This window comes from Chiloscyllium plagiosum, chromosome 4 (assembly GCF_004010195.1).
Source record: "Chiloscyllium plagiosum isolate BGI_BamShark_2017 chromosome 4, ASM401019v2, whole genome shotgun sequence".
NCBI classification, from domain to species: domain Eukaryota; kingdom Metazoa; phylum Chordata; class Chondrichthyes; order Orectolobiformes; family Hemiscylliidae; genus Chiloscyllium; species Chiloscyllium plagiosum.
The window spans coordinates 60,878,851-60,899,795 of NC_057713.1; the positions used below are offsets into that span (position 1 = coordinate 60,878,851).

The 20,945-nt window shown below is 39.1% G+C and overlaps 1 protein-coding gene across 1 annotated transcript in view; it reads left to right on the top strand.

Annotated features, from left to right (window-relative positions):
• LOC122549475 (chloride channel protein C-like) overlaps nt 1–20,945 on the top strand; it is a 124,148-nt gene that overhangs the window by 11,244 nt on the left and 91,959 nt on the right. Inside the window, exons 2-8 of the mRNA XM_043689335.1 lie at nt 1,482–1,611; nt 2,949–3,029; nt 3,717–3,892; nt 10,404–10,496; nt 11,393–11,636; nt 14,998–15,192; nt 17,892–17,971. Of these exons, the coding sequence (XP_043545270.1) occupies nt 1,482–1,611; nt 2,949–3,029; nt 3,717–3,892; nt 10,404–10,496; nt 11,393–11,636; nt 14,998–15,192; nt 17,892–17,971 (999 nt within the window). The remainder of the gene's footprint in view (nt 1–1,481; nt 1,612–2,948; nt 3,030–3,716; nt 3,893–10,403; nt 10,497–11,392; nt 11,637–14,997; nt 15,193–17,891; nt 17,972–20,945) is intronic.

Genomic DNA, 20,945 nt, shown 5'->3' on the forward strand with positions numbered 1-20,945 from the left:
CTCCAATTTTGGTGTCATCTGCAAACTTACTAACTGTATCTCTTATGCTCGCATCCATATCATTTATGTAAATGACAAAAAATAGAGGACCCAGCACCGATTCTTGTGACACTCCACTGGTCACAGGCCTCCAGTCTGAAAAACAATGCTCCACCATCTTTGAGCCAGTTCTGTATTCAAATGGCTAGTTCTCCCTGTATTCCCTGAGATCTAACCTTGCTAATCAATCTCCCATGGGGAACCTTGTTGAACACCTTACTGAAGTCCATATAGATCACATCTACCGCTCTGCCCTCATCAATCCTCTTTGTTACTTCTTCAAAAAACTCAATCAAGTTTGTGAGACATGATTTCCCACGCACAAAGCCATGTTAGCTATCCCTAATCAGTCCTTGCCTTTCCAAATACATGTACATCCTGTCCCTTAGGATTCCCTCCAACAATTTGCCCACCACCGACGTCTGTAGTTCCCTGGCTTGTCCTTACCACCCTTCTTGAACAGTAGCATCACATTAGACAACCTCCAGTCTTCCGACACCTCACCTGTGACTATCACGTCTCTAGCTTCCCACAGAGGTCTAGGGTACACCTGATCAGGTCCTGGGAATTTATCTACCTTTATGGGTTCCAAGACATCCAGCACTTCCTCCTCTGTAATATGGACATTTTGCAAGGTGTCACCATCTATTTCCTCTGATTGTCTGATTGTCCTCCTTAAAAGAATTTGAAGAATTCTCAACAATGTGTATCCTGAGTAAGTTGCAATGACAAAGGAGATCAGAGACATTTGCTGGTGTTTGGTGACATCTGACAGACTGACAGCTGCCATAACATTCCACACTTTCTTTTGCTTCAAGATCTAATCCCAAAATGGACGTTATTTTCCCAAAGTGAATTCAGCAGAGAGACAGCAGCTTTCCCCTCCTCTACCTTTGTGTATGTGTGTGTCTGTTTTACCTCTCTGCAACTGGACTTCTCTTTCTATTGAAATACCTCTTTTTCCTCAGTTCGAATTATAGCAAATCAGCAGCATCGTCCTGTAACTCAGTGCAGCTTCTCTTTCAAAGGGACAGATTGTCTTTAAGAATAGAAGGCTGGTTGTACCATGTGTTATAAATGCACACTACTTCGTTCCCTGCTGAATGCAAAGGCAGCCATTAAGGTGACAAACCATAGGCCTACTCTCTGTATCAAGGTAAATGAGGTAACAGCACCAATGCTCACATAAATTAATGAAATAGGCTTGAGCAGCTAAATGGCTTACACCAGTTCCTATATTTCTCAGTTCAAGATTAAGGTCAATAGATTTTTGTTAGATAGTGGCATCCAGAGAAATAGAACAAAGGTGGATAAAATAATTGGCTTAAAATCAACAATATTTGAATGTTGAAATATCTTCAATGGGTTTTATACACAATTTTGTTCTTAATTACCTTCTTAAATTAAAAAGATTCGCACAAATATTTTCTACCCTCTTCCAGGTCAGACTGGGACTATTGGTTCATGATGGGACTCATTGGAATATCAGTTGGGATTCTGGGATTCTTGGTAAATCAGACAATTGATATTCTCGTCAAATTGAAATGGAAGCTTATTCTACACTATATACAGGTAAGGAACACAAAATAATTGATGTAATGAAATTACTTTAGAAATTCTTCCTATTTTGCTACTAATTAAATTTTGTTTAGTTCTTCAATTATGCCACTACAAAGTTGAAAATTACACCGTGCCCTCTAATTTTCTAGTTTAAGTAACAATTCCACTTATAAATTATTTCTCCCTAAAACACCCCACTTTCGTCATTATATGTATCAAATACATTTACTACTCTTCTCTCATCGTGTACCATTTCTGGCCAAGTAGAATTAAGTGGTCTATTGTTAATTAATATTGTACAGTGAGGTACATAGTATCTGGATTGTGTCTTGTTGTAATTTCCTGTCACTGAAGAGGCAGTCCTGACTTCTGTTTAGAGCCAGATAGAATGGTCAAAACTGACAAAGCTCAGTAAAGAATATACATTTTAACATTTAGATTTTGAATAACTCGTATGGGTCTGTGTATCTGAAGGGGTTTAATGATTAACTCATAAGCATTTTGGTAGCCATGGTGACTTCTTTCAAAATGTAGTATTAAAGAAAGAGACTTTCTGAGGAGTAATTGGGAGTGTTTACAAGAGCAAGGTAAACTGTGTAGTGCATTAGGCTTTCAAATAGAAGATTCTGGATTTGCCCATAACTTGAAATGAAAAGCTTCTTACTTTGAAGCTGGATGTTGTTCCTGAGAAAGGAAGGTGATTTAGGACTGTTAAAAAGTGGTTTCGTCAATATAAGGAGCTTAGTTTAAAAGTTACAGTCCAAGAGTGTTTGTTTAAAACCATGAAGGTTTACTTGAAGCTCAGAAAGTCAAAGTTCAGTTATATGTGTTTCCAGGAAGAATCTGTCAGATTTTCAAGACAGCGACTTGAAAATATAGTTAAATTAAGTTCTGAAATGCATGAATGAGAAGAGAATTCTTTCTGCTGTGAGCACTGTAAAGGAGTATTCTTGGGAATAATTGGATTGTACTTTACTTTTTAAATGTTTAAATTCTCTGTTATATGTAGATAATTTTGTTTGTTCTATTTTATCTTAATTTCTTCTGTGTAATAAACATCTGTTATATTGTTAAACCTAAGTCTGCAACATTATCTGCGCACATCTCAGTGAAATGTCATCTCCTTAAAAGCAAAGAAAAAACAAATATGATCTGTCAACCTAGGTTTCAATTCAGTCTTGAATCTGACTTGTCCAGTAACATCAGCTGGGATTATAACACTGAGTTCTTGAAGGGGCATTGACGTAGAACTCCTACCCACTATCACTGCCCTTTACATAAGATCAACTAAACAAAAATGGCTCTGATCGGATAACTTAAAAATTTGAGCTTTTTGTTTGCTTGTACAGAATAATCAGTTTTTCCTCACATGGATCTGCCTAGTTGGAATTGGATTGGCAATGGTCACACTCTCATCTGGAACAGTGCTGGTGAGAAATGCTATGATGTAATTTTCCATAAAAATCATTATAATTGCATGGTTCAAATGATTGAAACATGATATTTAATGTAGATGTTGCACTGTTGGTGACTGATAATTCTTTTAAATTTATTTCTTGCTATGGCATAATAGCAAAAGGGGATGGGTGCAGATTGTAGATGGAGACACTTGAAACAGTGGGTCTGGGTCAAGGTGAGGGGAAGGCTGATTGTGTGTGGCCCATATAAGGCATATAATATAATTTAATACTAGGTTTTGAAGGAATCTCTGAAATAGTTAAACTTTTAACACTTGGGGAGTTTCATAGTTACCTACTGAGCAAGTTACTTTACCTTTAACAAAGCTGGATAAAATGATCCACAGCAAGGTCTGTCTGTCTAATTGTCATCAGAGAATTATATTGGTGAACATTTGTTTCTTGTAAAACTTTAACACGTTGTTTAAAAACGTGACCACTGCAAGGATTCAAAAATGTCCTGGAGAACTTTGCAATATACAGGCAATGTATAATCATTTAGCCACCATTCTTTTCCACTTGTTCTATTATCAGTGTTTTGAATAACCTCAAAATTTTGAATAATCAGAATGCAAAATTTAGTTAAAATCACAGTTGTGCAGCTTTAAAGAATTCCTGTGTAATTCACACAAACTGTCACTATTTGTTTGGTATTCCCAGATCTTATGTCCTTCAGGTATGCCAAGTGGCCTTCCAGAAGTGATTGGTTTTCTGAATGGTGCCTCAATCCAAGGTATCTTTCATATAAAAACACTGATTGGGACGTTGGTGTCTTGTGTATTAGCGGTAGCCTCTGGGCTATTTTGTGGGCCAGAAGGACCAATGATTCATATGGGGTAAGTAGTTCATTACTGAGCTTAAATTGTAGACTACTGAGTTGAAACAATAAACATGTATAATTGCATCAGACATAATGATTTAATTAATTATTTTAACTATCATTTTGGCAAGATTGAGAGATTGTATGTCTCCTCTTTCTGATAGCTGGGAGAGAACACAAAATGTCTAATTCCAGTTCCGAATTAATTTCTTCAAACCTGCAGCAAAAGCTCTCAAAAACAGGAATGTAACAAACCCTGTGAGAGTTCAGTGGAAATAATGGCAAGAATAGTAACACAAGTTAAATAAGTCACAGGAAATACTTAAAAAGGTTGAAAACTGTACAGATCTTTTTGCTAGTCAACACAATTAGCCAAGATATTTTCCTCATGCAACTTGATAGAATCTACATTTGCTGAAAATGTGTTGCTGGAAAAGCGCAGCAGGTCAGGCAGCATCCAAGGAACAGGAGAATCGACGTTTCGGGCATAAGCCCTTCTTATGCCCGAAACGTCGATTCTCCTGTTCCTTGGATGCTGCCTGACCTGCTGCGCTTTTCCAGCAACACATTTTCAGCTCTGATCTCCAGCATCTGCAGTCCTCACTTTCTCCTCGAAGAATCTACATTTGGGCAGTCTCAACTGGGTCCTACTGCACACCAATCTGAACATTAGTACTAACTTTCCCATTTCACTAGTTCATGAATGCCCTCATCTCCAGTAGGAATCTGACAACTTGGTTGGTTAGTAGATGCATGTTTTTTAATGTAGTAGTGTGTGTTTAGTAAACCTTTGCTTATTCTACTTGTAAAATTACTTCGGTTTCATCTGAAAGTAGCAGCATCACTATGCACAAGCCAACACATGACCTGATAAATCCACACAAAGCAGCCACTTCAAAACCATAAAAATGTTTAATTATATCAGATTGAAAAATTGATCTATGACCATAAATAATTGTAAATATCACTTTACAAATGATTGAGATTGTATATCTCCTCTTTTTGATAGCTAGAGGAGGAAATCAGAACATTAGAATTGTTTGGGAACAAGCGCAACCTGGGCTCTGCAAAAGGTACTATGTTTTTGAAAGTGAAAGTGTTTAACTTAATTCAACAAATCAAGAATAGGTTTTAAAGATGGTTTGTGATTTTTGTGGGGAAGGGGTGCATGAAAAAGTAGCCAAAGAATATTGTTGGGATGTGGTAAAAGGAACTTTTACTCGAGAAAGGTACACAGTGCTAATTTGGATAATTTCTGATGTCCATGCTGGATGCCATAAGTGAAACAAAATTGCATTTCTCATATCTAACATCTCTTACCTTGGCATTTTTGTATTCAAAACAAAGAATCTAAATAAATAAAACTATACACACGCAATAAGATGAGATATTTCCATGCCACGTGTTTTGAACAAAAACATTGAAAAATACTTTGGCTTATTAGTATTTGTTGATGCAGACTGTTCTGCAATCAAATGTGTAAGTCACACAAATACAAACTCAATGTATTAAACTTTCTCTATAGCTTTTGTGAGCACACAAAGATCAAATTAAACGCTTTTCACCCATGAAGAGTCTATGTTCTATAAGGAAATAAAAAGTGGAATGTAGCTGAATTACCAAATTGTCTCTATTTATGTATATGTGTAAATACACAAAAGTGTAGTGGGCCAGAATTATAATTTGGTATCTCAAGTAAAAGGTAACACTCATTCGTTAAAGATAGCCTAAACCTCAAAAAGAGGGGTGGCTTATTGATGGACCAGTTGTTGTAAGTTTTTTATAGGATCGGCACAAGCAAACTCTCAGGTGATCAGATATTGTATTAAATGGTACTGAAAGCAGATAGCTGTGGAAACCAAAACCTCAAAGACCTGTATTCAGGAACATTAGAAATTCAATGACCTTAGACAAATGCTGTATGCTATGAACTGCAGTACCAGCCTCCTCAGTTTGCTGAAGGGCTATATTGTACACTGGTTCATCTTTCACAAATGTTGCCGACAAGAAAACTGTGAGTATGCACAACAAATTGCTTATCACAAATGCACTATCACAAAGCTTCTGTTTAAATGTTAGGTGAAAGAGTCCAGCATTGGACTTAGAACTGAGCTTAGTGACAATCCTTTCCACCACGGAAATGATGATCATTTGCACATTTGTAGTCCCAACTACAATGCAATGTTGGGGGATCATAAGGGCTTATGCCCGAAACGTCGATTCTCCTGCTCCTTGGATGCTGCCTGACCTGCTGCGCTTTTCCAGCAACACATTTTCAGCTACAATGCAATGTTTCATAGTACAGTTACTGTTACAACACCAGCTGTTGAGCTTTTCAGTGGAAGCTCAGATTGTTGCTATGCAGTCAAGGAATCTGAGGAAAATTGAATTCAATGGGAATTGGAGGTTCTTTATTGGTTGAAGTCATACCTAACACAGAGGAAGAAAGGTTTTGTAATTGGAGTTCAATCATCTGATTGCCAGGATATCACTGCAGGAATTTCTCAATAAAGTGTTGTAGGGCTAACCTCCTTCAGCTCCTTCATCAATTACTTTTCGTCCATCATAAGGTGGGGATGTTTACTGATTGCAATGTTCAGTTCCATTCACAACTCCTAAGTTAATGAAACAGCCCACGTCTACATGTAACAAGACCTGAACAACATTTAGCTTTAAGCAGTACGCATCCACCTCTTGACATTCAAAGGCATGACCATCACTGAATACTCCACCACTTACAACTTAAGCAGGGTGTGGGGGGATCCATTGTTGTATATGTTAATAATTCTGAAGGGATTCATGTTACATTAGCTCCACCTATTCTACTGATCTTACACAAGGAATTCTACTCTAGTTTTCACAAGAACAAATAACAAAATCAGCAATCTTGTTATCTAAAAACAGTGCCTCTTCTGTAGATACACTACAGTGACATACTCTTTATCACTAATCACTAGTTGGACCCAAGAGAAACTAAAGACAAAAGAAGATTGGAGGCAGCAAACTACCTTGTCCAATTCTTGCCATGTACTTCTTATTGGTTGAATTGGCAAATATGACAAAACATTTTCATTACTCACTGCAAATCAAGCTTCACGATTCCTGAGTTATCATATATGTGAAAAGATTTAATCAAATTATTGTAAGTTCCTAATTTACCTGACTGACAAATCCATGTTAACAGAAAAACTCACCAGATTTCTGTACTTAACAAGAAAACAGATATTAATTGTATACAGCTTTAGTTTTAACTGATGAAAGAAAAGAAACATGAATTGCTCACTTATAACACTCTACTCCATTGAAAGAAAAGTCCCATATTGGAACTGACGTGCGAAGAAACCAAGATGGGTGATAAATATTACGGGGGAAAGGGGTAAGAAGTAAAGGAAAATCAGTGAACACAGCTCTGGCCGCAGTTCAGATTACATGCATTGATGAAATATTTTCCAGCAGTTCCTTTCAGATTCCTTTTGATTCTTTGATTAGGATACAAGATTGTGGACATACTGATTCTCAACCTTTCATTCACTGGTTTAGGATTCTCCCTTTTCAGTATCTCAAAAGGTGATTTTTTTTCTCCTGTTTTCCCTTCCCTTGCAAAGAGAAGGTAGATAGCTCCTTGGGACTTTAGTTTACTTCTCTACTCACAGAATGAGGATGTTTTCTCTTGGATGTTTCTGCTGTTTTGTCCAAACACAAAGCTGTAGCCAATCACCCAGGAACCAATCAAGAATTTGCCATTATGCTGAATAGTCCAGAACAGACACAACTGTCAATCAAAAGGCAAACCAATCAGAAGTCTGTCACTGGGTAAAACGGCCCTGGACATGCACTCATGGAGGAGAAAGTGAGGTCTGCAGATGCTGGAGATCAGAGATGGAAATGTTTTGCTGGAAAAGCGCAGCAGGTCAGGCAGCATCTAGGGAACAGGAGAATCGACGTTTCGGGCATTAGCCCTTCTCCATGCACTCATGGAGGTAAGGTGTCTAGCATCCTTCCACATTGCTTGAACAAAGCAACATTGTCAATAAAATGAATAATGTGTTGCAGTAAAAGCTTTTTTAAAACTGCAACATCTTCTTCCATGGTCCCTTGGTTTAAAGCAATATTTCCTTCCTATTTTAATCTCACAGTCCAAAAAGTGAAAGTGAGCTTTACAGTAACAGTAAAAGCCATTTGGGAAAATTTTACAACCACTGACTAGAATTTTTGTTTTGAGAATAGCTCCAGCAACACAGACCTTCAGCTACCTGAATGGATTGAAAAGAGAAGGTTGAAAGGAGCTTTGGTCAAAGTGTTTCCAAACATGAGAATCTAGAAAAGATAGATAGAGAGAAATGATTCCCTTTGGCAGATGGATGGAAAACCAATGGGCAGAGATTTAGTGATTAGCAAAAGAACCAAAAGTAGCATGAGAAAAAAGCATTTTTACACAGAGAGTATTAGTGCTCTGGAATGTACTGCCTAAGAGTATGGGGTAGCCAGATTCAGTTGTATTTGAAAGACAAATAAGAAACTGAAGGTAAAATCATTACAGAGCCCAGAGGAAAGGAGGAAAGTGTGCATAGTCAAATTGATCTTGCAAAGAGGTGGCCTGGGCTTTTCAATCTGATGGTTTCTTTCAGTGCTATAGCCACTTTATTTGGTAGTTTAGTGGTAGAGAGGATGGGGGTGTGGGATAATTGTGCATTGTGATCTTCATGAGTGGGTCTGATTGCATTTAGTCCACATGCCACTTTGGCACTTTTTAGAGCTTTGGTGCAATTTCTCTTTCTACCAGAGTTTGACAAGATACAGGTGGTGACATTACAATTTAGTCTGGTTTGGCACAGGATCCTTAGCTATACGTCATTTTGCCCTGATAATGTGTTCACCTTAAGTTTAAGTAATTTGTTCAGTGTTGCTCATCTTAAAATAATTACCTCAGCTATTAATCTGTGCTCATCTTTGGTACTTTGGCATTCAATACTTATCTCCTCTGTGAAGACTATTTGGAATTTTTGGCATTCCTTCATTGCCTTCTACAAAAAATTTGTTCCATTGTTAATGTCTTTGACCTTGGAGATAAAATAAAATTAAACCCCTTATTCCCTGTTTTTACTCAAACTCACGTTTGGATCTCAGCTGATGCTTATATCAGCTAAAATCAGTCGATGAGGCAGTTACATCAGCGCACTAACTAGTACATTCAGCTCACTGGAATTATGAAAATGAGGCTTCAAGAACAATTTAAGATGGTTCTTGTCTCCTTCCTCCTGGCATGCTTTGGTTGTGAGAAGTATGATTCACAGATTGAATGTAGACCCCCATTTTGTCCATGTATGACATAAAGGCATGGGAGTTCTCAAATTAAAACCATATGCTGGGAATCTAAAATAACAGCAGAGAGTGGGCGGCACGGTGGCACAGTGGTTAGCACTGCTGTCTCACAGCGCCAGAGACCCGGGTTCAATTCCCGCCTCAGGTGACTGTGTGGAGTTTGCACATTCCCCCCCCGTGTCTGTGTGGGTTTCCTCCGGTTTTCTCCCACAGTCCAAAAATGTGCAGGTTAGGTGAATTGGGGCACGGTGGCACAGTGGTTAGCACTGCTGTCTCACAGCGCCAGAGACCCGGGTTCAATTCCCGCCTCAGGTGACTGTGTGGAGTTTGCACATTCCCCCCCCCGTGTCTGTGTGGGTTTCCTCCGGTTTCCTCCCACAGTCCAAAAATGTGCAGGTTAGGTGAATTGGCCATGCTAAATTGCCCCACTTGTCAGGGGCAGGGGTAAATATAGGGGAATGGGTCTGGGTGGGCCGACGCTTTGGCAGGTCAGTGTGGACTTGTTGGGCCAAAGGGCCTGTTTCCACACTGTATGTAATCTAATCTAGAGTACTGGAAATCCTCAGTTACTCAAGGAGTATCTGTAGAAGGAGAAAACAGATTTAACACTAACATTTTTTTCTCCACAGATGCTACCAGACTTGCTGAGTATTTCCTCACATTCAGTTTTTAAGACAGAAAACTCTTGTTACATCTGAAATCCAAAGCAGGTGACAGTGTCAAAGCAGTCAGTAGGAAACATTTTGAAACAGTTTTATTTGCAATAGCTTACTTCAAAAATGGACAGATAGCTGGAAGGTAACAAGGCTGTATTTTCATATTGTGAATTGTTAAGGGACAGAACTAATCTCACTGTGAAATCCATGTACTGCTCTGTGATGTTTTATGTTAAATGAACATAATTCTTGGGGTGAAGTAGTACTTGTTTTGTCTGAACGCTGCATTCCAAGAGAGAAGGAGAAAACCTGTTGGGAGGTCAATATTTCAATATCTGCTATACTGAGCACAGGTCTAAATTACAAAGCTGAAGTTATATTACAGTTTATTTTGATACTGAATATTGCAAGATACGTTCTGAATAATAAGCAATGCAAGACGAAATTGACTGACAAGGTTGGACTCACAAATTGTAACAATATTCTTATTTTCAGTTTATATTGAAATGTGAATAATCATGTTTGTGATAAATATGACTTTCTTTATAGTTCCATTCTTGCAAGTGGTCTAAGCCAGTTTAAATCTGACACATTTGGAGTTCAATTTCCTTTCTTCACAAGATTTCGAAACTGTGCTGACAGGTAATTGACTTTAATGTTGTAAAAGTAGATTCCACTGAATCAGCATAGCAAATTTAATTCTTGTGTAAGAACAAAGAGAACAAAGAACAATACAGCACAGGAACAGGCCCTTCAGCCCTCCAAGCCTGTGCTGACACATTTTTCACTTCAGTGCTAAAACTTCTTAACTTATAGCATCCATATTCCTTTATTCCCTTCCTATTCATGTATTCGTCCGGGTGTTTTCTGAATGCTGCTATTGTGTCTGCTACCACCTCTTCTAGCAGCGCATTCCAGGCACTCATCACCCTCTGTGTGAAAAACTTGTCTCACACATCTCTTTTAAACTTCCTCTGCCTCACCTTGAACCTGTGTCCCTTAGTAATTGATCTCGTCACCCTGGGAAAAAGACTCATACTTTCCACTCTATCCATGACATTCACAATCTTATAAACTTTTATTAGGTCACCCCTCAACCTCCTTCATTCCAGTGAAAACAAACCCAAGTCTATCCAATTTTCCTTCATAGCTAAAATCCCTCATTACAGGCAACATCCTGGTAAACCTTTTATGGACCCTCTCCAAAGCATCCACATCCTTCTAGTAGTGTGGTGACCAGAATTGTACGCAATATTCCAAGTGCGGCCTAACCAAAGTTCTATAAAACTGCATTGGTTTGTCTGTGTGGCACATTTATGGTTGAGAATTATGAGTAACTTGGTGAAATTGATGGGTTTAATTGCAGACCGTTTTTTGAAAAATGTATTTTCTACAGTGGTCTGCAAATGAATGAAAATAATTATTCAAACTATGGAAGATTCCTTTTATTTGCAGCAAAACAAAAATATTTCTTTAAAATTCCTATTTAGAAGAGCTTCAAGGGCATTATCTCTCAAATAAATATTCATCTGTTTCAGGAGAAACTTCATTACTGCAGGAGCAGGAGCAGGCATTGCCTCTGTTTTTCGAGCCCCTATGGGTGGACTGCTGTTTACATTTGAAGAGGTGGCTTCTTACTGGGATATCAAACTAGCTTGGCAGACCTTATTTTGTTGTTTGATGGCTGCATTTACTACTGATCTCCTGTCCTCTTCCTTCCATGGATTTGTTTATCGGGGACATTTTGGATTCTTCAAGGCTGAAGAGAGTATCTTGTTTGGGGTACGTTCTGCAGAGAGACATTTTACCGAACTCCATTAATTCAAAACGAACTGTGAATTGCTGTTAAATTTTCTCAACAATGAAACATCTGACAAAAAATAGTAGCCATTATAAATCACTGGGATTTTTAAAATAAAGTTCACTGAGGGGATTAAAATTCACTTTGAAATCAGGATGTATACCAGTGAAATATATATACTTCACTGAAGATCAGATGAATACGCTATTGACAAAATATCACTCGTGTTTGTAAAGCCTTTGTTGAAGTGTAAAATTTAATTTTTAAAACGGATTTTGTGGAATCGGAACTACAGCAGACGCTGACATTTTCTTAATAAACAGGAACATGTAGCTGATCTGGTGAGGATGCATTCTGCTATTTTCCCCTTTGTTTGACACATCCATGATAATTGGATGGGTTACTTCCAAACTTGTTGAAGCAAGACTCTGAAAATCCAAAGCAATATGTATTTATTAGTATGGAAATATTGCACTGCAATTTACAACCCCCACCCTCCCAACCCAAACCAGCCTCCTGTAGGTTAGCAGATGGATGGCATTGGCTACACATATGGCTGTTACTCCAGATTCTATCCATCTACCCTCATGCTATTTTGACAACTGTCACGGAAAGGACAGGATGCCAATAACTTAATTTTTCTTAATTGTCCAAAGAATGGTCACTAAATGGTCTCCTCATGCCACTGTTGGTATCTAATTGGCAATGGGACTGGCCCTTATGAAGTTTTCATCTCCGTTCAAGCTGGTGGGTGGGTAAAGGGGGTGGTAGATTTTCTTAAGGGCTCCCTTGCCCTTTGGAGACCCTCCTTCAGTGTGATTCCCTTCCTACCGCAATGTCATCCCCGGATCACAACCTATCTCACTGGGCCTGTCATCTGACTCCAGTAAACCTTCATTTCATGTCACCACATGCTGATACCTCAAATGATAACATTATCATAATTTTCGGATATCCACAAACTGTTTGAAAGTGTTAAGGGTCTGAAAATATCTTTGAACGATATCCTAAAATGAAGACTAAACCGGGACAATGGATACAGAATTGACTAAGTGACAGGAAACTGAGAGTCGTGGTGAATGACTGTGTATCAGACAGTAAGGAGTGTCGAGAGGTATTCTCCAAGGGTCTGGTAGTTCGGCTGCTGCTTTAATTCTTTGCGGGTACACAGCATAATTTCACTGAAATTTAACACAGCGATGCACAAAATAAAAGATTTTAAATGGAAGAAAGTAATGCAGGAGCATAGGCTAAAAGGCACAATTTGAAAGACACCTGTGGATATATGTGTAATTGTATTTTTTTAATTTCTGGGCTTTCCTGCAAGGCTAGCTTTTATTGCCTAACACTAACTGCCATGAGTGTCTTGCGTAGCGTTCTCAATTATTTAAGAGGGCCATTCAGAGCCAACCACATTGCTGTGGAGTCAGATGAAGACCAGACTAGGTAAGAATAGGAGATTTCCTTCCCTAAAGGACATTAGTCAACTAGAGGAGAAAGTGAGGTTTGCAGATGCTGGAGATCAGAGATGGAAATGTGTTGCTGGAAAAGCGCAGCAGGTCAGGCAGCATCTAGGGAACAGGAGAATCGACGTTTCGGGCATTAGCCCTTCTTCAGGAATGAGGAAAGTTGGTCCAGTAGGCTAAGATAAAAGATAGGGAGGAGGGACTTGGGGGAGGGGCGTCGGAAATGTGATAGGTGGAAAGAGGTCAAGGTCCCAGTCTGACCTATCACCCTCACCTTGACCTCTTTCCACCTATCACATTTCCGACGCCCCTCCCCCAAGTCCCTCCTCCCTATCTTTTATCTTAGCCTGCTGGACCAACTTTCCTCATTCCTGAAGAAGGGCTAATGCCCGAAACGTCGATTCTCCTGTTCCCTAGATGCTGCCTGACCTGCTGCGCTTTTCCAGCAACACATTTCCATCTCATTAGTCAACTAGATGTTATTTTAATGAAAGTAATGCTAGATTCATGGTCACCATTACTTTCCAATTCCAAATTTTATTTTTTGAACTCCAATTCCACCAGCTGTCCCTGGAACCTCAACCTGGACCTCTGGATTATCACTGACAGTAACATTGCCTTTTCACCACCACGTCCCCCAATTGTATTTATGCATTTATTTTTATTATTCCACCCAAACTTCACTCCTCCTTCATCAAGGTGTTGATTCTTTCCTGGAACTACAGTCAGGAGAAAGTGAGGTCTGCAGATGCTGGAGATCAGAGCTGGAAATGTGTTGCTGGAAAAGCGCAGCAGGTCAGGCAGCATCCAGGGAACAGGAGAATCAACGTTTCGGGCATAAGCCCTTCCTGAAGAAGGGCTTATGCCCGAAACGTTGATTCTCCTGGAACTACAGTCAGTCTGTTGGATCTCATCATGTACTCAATGCCAAATGAGCAGCCTCAGTAGTTCAGAAGAAGTTAGAGTATTGCTGACTTTGTTTATTTTACCCAACTTAAAGTCATAGCTATAGAGATGTACAGCATGGAAACAGACCCCTGGTCCAATGCATCCATGCTGACCAGATATCCCAACCTAATCTATTCCCACTTGCCAGACCCAGCCCATATCCCTCCAAACCCTTCCTATTCATACCCATCCAGATGCCTTTTTAAATGTTGCAATTGTACCAGCCTCCACCACTTCTTCTGGCAGCTCATTCCATACATGCACCACCCTCTGCAAGAAAAAGTAACCTTCTTCGCTGTCCACTACACCTCCAATTTTGGTGTCATCTGCAAACTTACTAACTATACCTCTTACGCTCACATCCAAATCATTTATATAAATGACGAACAGTAGTGGACCCAGCAGTGAACCTTGTGTCACAACACGAGTCACAGGCCTCCAGTTTGAAAACCAATCCTCCACCACCACCCTCTGTCATATACTTTTGAGTCAGTTCTGTAACCAAATGGCTGATTCTCCCTTTATTCCATTAGATCTAACCTTGCCAACCAGTCGCCCATAGGGAACCTTGTTGAACATCTTACTGAAGTCCATATAAATGACATCTACCACTCTGCCGTCATCAATCCTCTTTGTGACTTCTTCAAAAAACTCAATCATATTTGTGAGACATGATTTCCAATGCACAAAGCCCTGGTTAATTGTGGCATCTGATTTACCAAATAGATTTATGAATTCAGTACTGTTAATCAGGGATGTTAATCTACTAGTTCCTGCTTCAGGTGGCTGTGGTGTATGGTATTTTATTTATAATATCATATTTTTGGAATCTTTTCTTTTCTGTACTGGAATACACATTTATTTCTGAAAGGACTGAAGATTTTCAGTTTTGAATTGCTGTTATCCTTTTTGATTTGTGTTTATCTAGGTTAAATACTTGCTGGACATGAATATTTTAGTCTTCATTCCAACCATTATCCTGGGAATTGTAGGAGGTCTGCTGGGAGCATTGTTTGTCTCCATGAACCTGAGAATCAACAAATTTCGGACAGAATTCTTTAACTTAATTAAATATAAGTTTGTGCAAAAGGTGTGCAAGCTCACAGAGGCAGTCCTGACACTGGTGAGTTTCTTGTAATGTTACTGCTGAACACAGATTATTTGATTTGCTTTTCTGCCAATACTTCCAATTATGTCCCCCTATGTGATTTATGAATCACACAACACCAGGTTATAGTCCAACAGGTTTAATTGGGAGCGTTGCTCCGAAAGCTAGTGTGCTTCCAATTAAACCTGTTGGACTATAACCTGGTGTTGTGTGATTTTTAACTTTGTACACCCCAGTCCAACACCGGCATCTCCAAATTATGTGATTTATGCTTTTTTATATTGTCTTTAGGTGTATTGCTACACTTCAGTTTCAGGCTGATTTCTTCATCATAACCTGTGTAACACAATTATTGTTATATTACTCAGCTGTCATTCATACTTGTAAGTAGAAATAGAAAAATAGAAACATTAAGCATCCTGTCCGGTTATAATTGTAAATCAGGAGATGGAAGTGAGAGAGGATCTTGGTGAAATTACTGTTCAGGAAGTGGTACTGAGCAAACTGATAGAGATGTGGCTGACAAGCCCTCGGATCCTAATGGACTTTGGGCATGGGCCTTATAAGAATGCTAATAACCTCCTGTGTTGGCATTCGTTTTTGAATTTTTTTTGATTATGGAAAAGTTGGTCTGGAAATTAGCCCTTTATTTAAGATGGAGGGAGGAACGCAATAAGAATCAATAGACTAGTTAGCCTGGCATCTGTCATTGGTAAGGTGTTAATTGATCATTAATGACGTTTTAGTATGGCATTTAGAAAACTGAAAGTAATTGGGAATAGTCATCATGGTTTTGTGAAAGGAAAATCATGCTTAATGAATCGTCTTGACAAGGTGAACATAGAAAGGATGTTTCCTCCGGTGAGTGAGTCCAGAGATCACATGCAATGTTTTAAAGTATTCCCCCTTTTTGAGACAGAGACAAGAAGATTTTTTTTCTCTGAGGGTTGTGAGACTTTGGAACCCTTTGCCTCAGAAAGTAATGGAGGTAGGTTCATTAAATATTTTTAAGGTTGAGGTATCTAAACTTCCGTTGTGTGCTTTTTGTCCACATCTATGGTTTGTGTTCAAGGTTGGTCAAGGCCAAGAACTACCTTTAGGCTTGGACTTCTCCATAATACTTTTACTACATATTTAAACTAAATTCTATAATATGTTGTATTCAGCTTTGAACCAGGCTCTAATCTTACTATTGCATTATTGAATTTTTCCATAAATTCTCCCACTAAATGCTCGGCTGAATGTTTCCATCTTTCACATGGCTAGTCTTAATGCTCTGCTTTGTTTTTCATGTCTTTCCCTCTTCCCCTTAACTCCATCCACATTATGCTAGTTATGCCCAGTGAGGAGACCTCCATGACATCATCCAAGATTGCAATAGGGTCCTAAAGGAGAAAGTGAGGACTGCAGATGCTGGAGATCAGAGCTGAAAATGTGTTGCTGGAAAAGCGCAGCAGGTCAGGCAGCATCCAAGGAGCAGGAGAATCGACGTTTCGGGCCTGAGCCCTTCTTCAGGAAGGGCTCATGACCGAAGAAGGGCATTCCTGAACAAGGGCTCATGCCCGAAACGTCGATTCTCCTGCTCCTTGGATGCTGCCTGACCTACTGCACTTTCCCAGCAACACATTTTCAGATAGGGTCCTAAAGCCTTTACACAACAGGCACATTTTATTCAGCACAGGAATCAAAGGTTATTGGGGGTAGATATGCGCGTGGAATGCAAAACACAGACAGGTCATCTTCAGTTTGACAGGCTTGAGGGGCCGAATGGCCAATATCTACTTCTAACTGATGATTGTGTGTACCCAATGTGCCTTCTTCTCTCCAAGGAGAACAGTCCCAACTCTTCAAACTATCCTCATGATTGAAGTTTCTTGTTCCTAGAACCGTTCCTGTAAATCACTTTTGCACCTTCTTCAATGCATTCACATCTTTCCAATGTGACATTCATATCTATACACAAAGTCCAGCTGTGATCTGTGCACATAGACACCCAAGTTCCTCTGCTCCTACACATCTCCTTAGAATTTTACCAAGTATTTTATATTATCTCTCAATGTTCTGCCAATCAAATCTCAGACCTCTCTGCATTGAACCTCATTTGCCACCTGTCCTCCCACTCTGCCAACATGTCAATGCCCTTTTGGAATCTGCACTGTCCTCCTCACAGTTTACAATTTCTCCAAGTTTCATGTCATCTACTAATGTGAAATTATCCCTTGTACACCAAGATCCAGACCATTAATAAAGATCAAGAAGAGCAAGGATCCCAATACTGACCCCCAGGAACACCACAAGAAACCATCCTCCATTGACAAATTTTGTATCCATGTTGCTACTATCTCTATCATGCCATGACTTATAACTTTCCTCACAATTCTGTTGTATGCCACTGTTTCAACTGCTTTCTGGAAATCCATGTATACCACATGTGTCATCCTCATTGACCCTCTTCTCCCACTTCAAAAAACCCCAGCTAGTTAGTTAAACACAATTTCCTCTTCAGAATTCCACGGTGACTTTTCCTGGTTGATGCATGTGAATGCCATTCCCAAGCTTATTTCCATTGTTATTTGGATTTTATCACTGTTCCTTTATTGTCACAGGATCAAAACCCTGGACCTCTCTCCTTAGTATCTTTCCAGCAAGCATACCTGAAATTAGAACAGATACATCATTTATGAAGTTTGATATTTTGTAACCTTTATTTTCAGATAATCACAATTACGGCTACTGTCTATGTGCCTTACTTCTTCCCATGCACATTGCTCTCTAGCCATGAGTCTGAAAACAGGTAAGAACACACTTTTCTCTTTTCCAATCCCAAACCTTCCCTCCACTCCTCTCTTGAAACCTTTAGTTCCTCATTGAAATACCATTTCATAGGAACAGCTGTTTTTTCAACACATGAGAGATTTGGTTTTAAATGCTGTTTGGGCTATTCACTTGTGTAAGTCATTCTGTTCTCACCCTTTGTTCTCACCCACATGTGCTTCCTTCAATGATCATTGGATAATCAATAGCAAGGCTACTAGAATACAGGGATTAATGTTACCACCAGGGAAGAGAAATGTTTTAAACTTTGTCCTCTTTTCTTACTGTCTATAATCAATGTAATTTTGAAAAGGGAGGTGTGTATTTCTTGTGATTGTCTTGTTAATTTGAAATGCCAACAACAACAACATATTGTGGATATAATTAAAGAAGGCTATTTATTCACACATTCCCCCCCAAAATCTAACACTGTGCCTCTCACTAGTCAATCGCCACTCACACACACACATAGGAGAAGTGGACAGTGAAATTTTACAAGTTACAAACAAAGAGACAGTTCATAAGCTAGGTCTGCTGAAGTGATTCTTTTCTGTTCTTGAACTCTAAACATAGAAACATAGAAAATAGGATCTGGAGTAGGCTTTCAGCCCTTTGAGACTACGGCATGATTATCCTGGCTGATTATCAGCTCAAGAACGTGGTCCTGTTCCCATTTTCTCCCTTTATTCTTTGATCCCTTTCAAGAATACATTCAATGTTCTGGCCTCAACTTGTGGCAGAGAATTGCATAGGCTCACCACTATCTGGGTGAAGAAATTTCAGATCTGGTGGGTTCAAATTCCAAATACGATTATCATTCAAAGACATGTACTTTCTAGCATTAGATGAAGTCAGTTGTTCATAGTCTGACTGGACCATAGAACAAAACAGCATAAGAAATAAGAGTCGGAATAGGCCATCTGGCCCTTCAAACCTACCCTGCCATTTATCAAGATCACATTATTTGGAGTTTCTTTTGCACTTTCTTCCTTGTAGAGAACCAGTCAAAATGGGTTGCTGTCCTTGCTGCTGCTGTTTCTTGCTGTGTTGTTTGTAGACAGATTGGTTTCTCCCTGGCTCTTGGGTATGATAAGAATCTGTGTGGCTCTAGTGTGATCTGGAATCAGATTTGGTGATTGGTCCAGAATGATTTGAAGTTGGAAGTCATTGCTTTAAAATGAGGAATGGATAGAGGTCATTTGCACCTAGTTATGATGGACTGTTTACTTAATAACTTCCTTTATTTATTATAGCATTTGCAGTCATCAAGTCTGGACTTGCAATTTGGTAAGATAATATGAAGTGTTAATTCACCAAATGGGTGTTATCTTGGTATATTTATTCAGGGAAGGTTATTGTCATTTAATTAGGAACTCTCCAAACATTTGAAATAGTTTTATGTTTGTACAAAAATTTGCAAAATCACTTTTCCCTGGGCAACCAACTTAACAGTCTATCTGTGCCCATTTTAAAGTAGTAAAAAAGTAGTACCAGAAAATTTCAAACAGATTACAGTTAATATTTCAAAGGTTTTGTATAGGAAACAGTTCACATTACAGAAGAGGAGGATTGAGAGGTCTTGGAGAACATAAAGGAGGATAAATCTTCGGGACCTGAGTTAATGTATTGCAGAATGTTGTGGGCAGTAAGAGAGGAAATTACGAGACACCTTGCAGAAATATTTGGATCATCTATAACTATGGTTGAGGTGCATGATGATGGAGGGTGGCTAATATTGTACCTTTGTTTAAGAAAGGTTGTAAGGAGAGACCAGGGAGCTATAGACCTGTGAGTCTGACTTCAGTTGTGGGTAAATTGTTGGAAGTCATTCTAAAAAATGGGATTTATGGATATTTAGAGAGGCAAAAATTGATTAAGGATAGTCAAGGTGGTTTTGTATGTGGAAAATCCTGTTTCACAAACTTGATAACTTTCTCAAAAAAGTCAATCAAAAGGGTTGATAACGGCAGTGCAGAAAACATCGTTTACTTGGATTTTAGTAAAGCCTTTGACAAGGTTCCACATGATAGACTAATTAGTAAAGTTAGGTTACATGGGATTCAGGATGAGCTTGCCAATTGGATACATAATTAGCTTAATGGCAGGAGGCAGAGTGTAATGGTAGAGGGTTGCTTTTCTGACTGGAGGCCTGTGAGCAATGGGACCTAGGGAGACAGGTACATAATTCTTTGAAATTTGTGTCACAAATAGACAGGGTGATTAAAAAGACATTTGGCATGCTTGCCTTAATTGTTCAGTCCTTTGAGTTTAGGAATTGTGAAGTCATATTGAAGTTGTACAGGACATTTTGTGAGACCTTTTCTGGAAGTTCAGATAGCCCAGATATAAGAAGGTTAGTATCAAGCTGGAGTGGGTTCAGAAGAGGTTTACCAGAGCGTTGCCAGCTATGGAAGATTTGAGTTTTAAAGAAAGGCTGAATAGGCTGGGACATTTTGCACTGGAGCATAGAAGGTTCAGAGGCGATCTGATAGAAGGTTATAAAATAATGAGAGGTATAGATAGAGATAATGGTAGTTGTCTTTTCCCTAGGGTGAAGATTTCAAGACTATGGGACACATTTTTAAGTTGAGAAGAGATTTAAAAAGACATGAGGGACAAATTTTTGACATGGAGGGTGCTTTGCATGTGGAATGAACTTCCTGAGAAAGTGGTGGATGCACGTACAATTACAATATTTAAAAGACATTTAGATAGATACATGAATAGGAAAGGTTTGGAGGGATATGAGCCAGGAACAGGCAGTGTGACTAGTTTAGTTGGGATTATGTTCGGCATGGACTGGTTAGTCCGAAGGGTCTGTTTCCGTGCTGCATGACTCTGACTCTCCGACATGCAATTTCTAGGCATGACACTGAAATAGTTGAATTCAGTTTTTAATTGCATGAAATTTCATGATTCCTTTGAGTCTTTTACAGATTAAATAAGGAATTCTG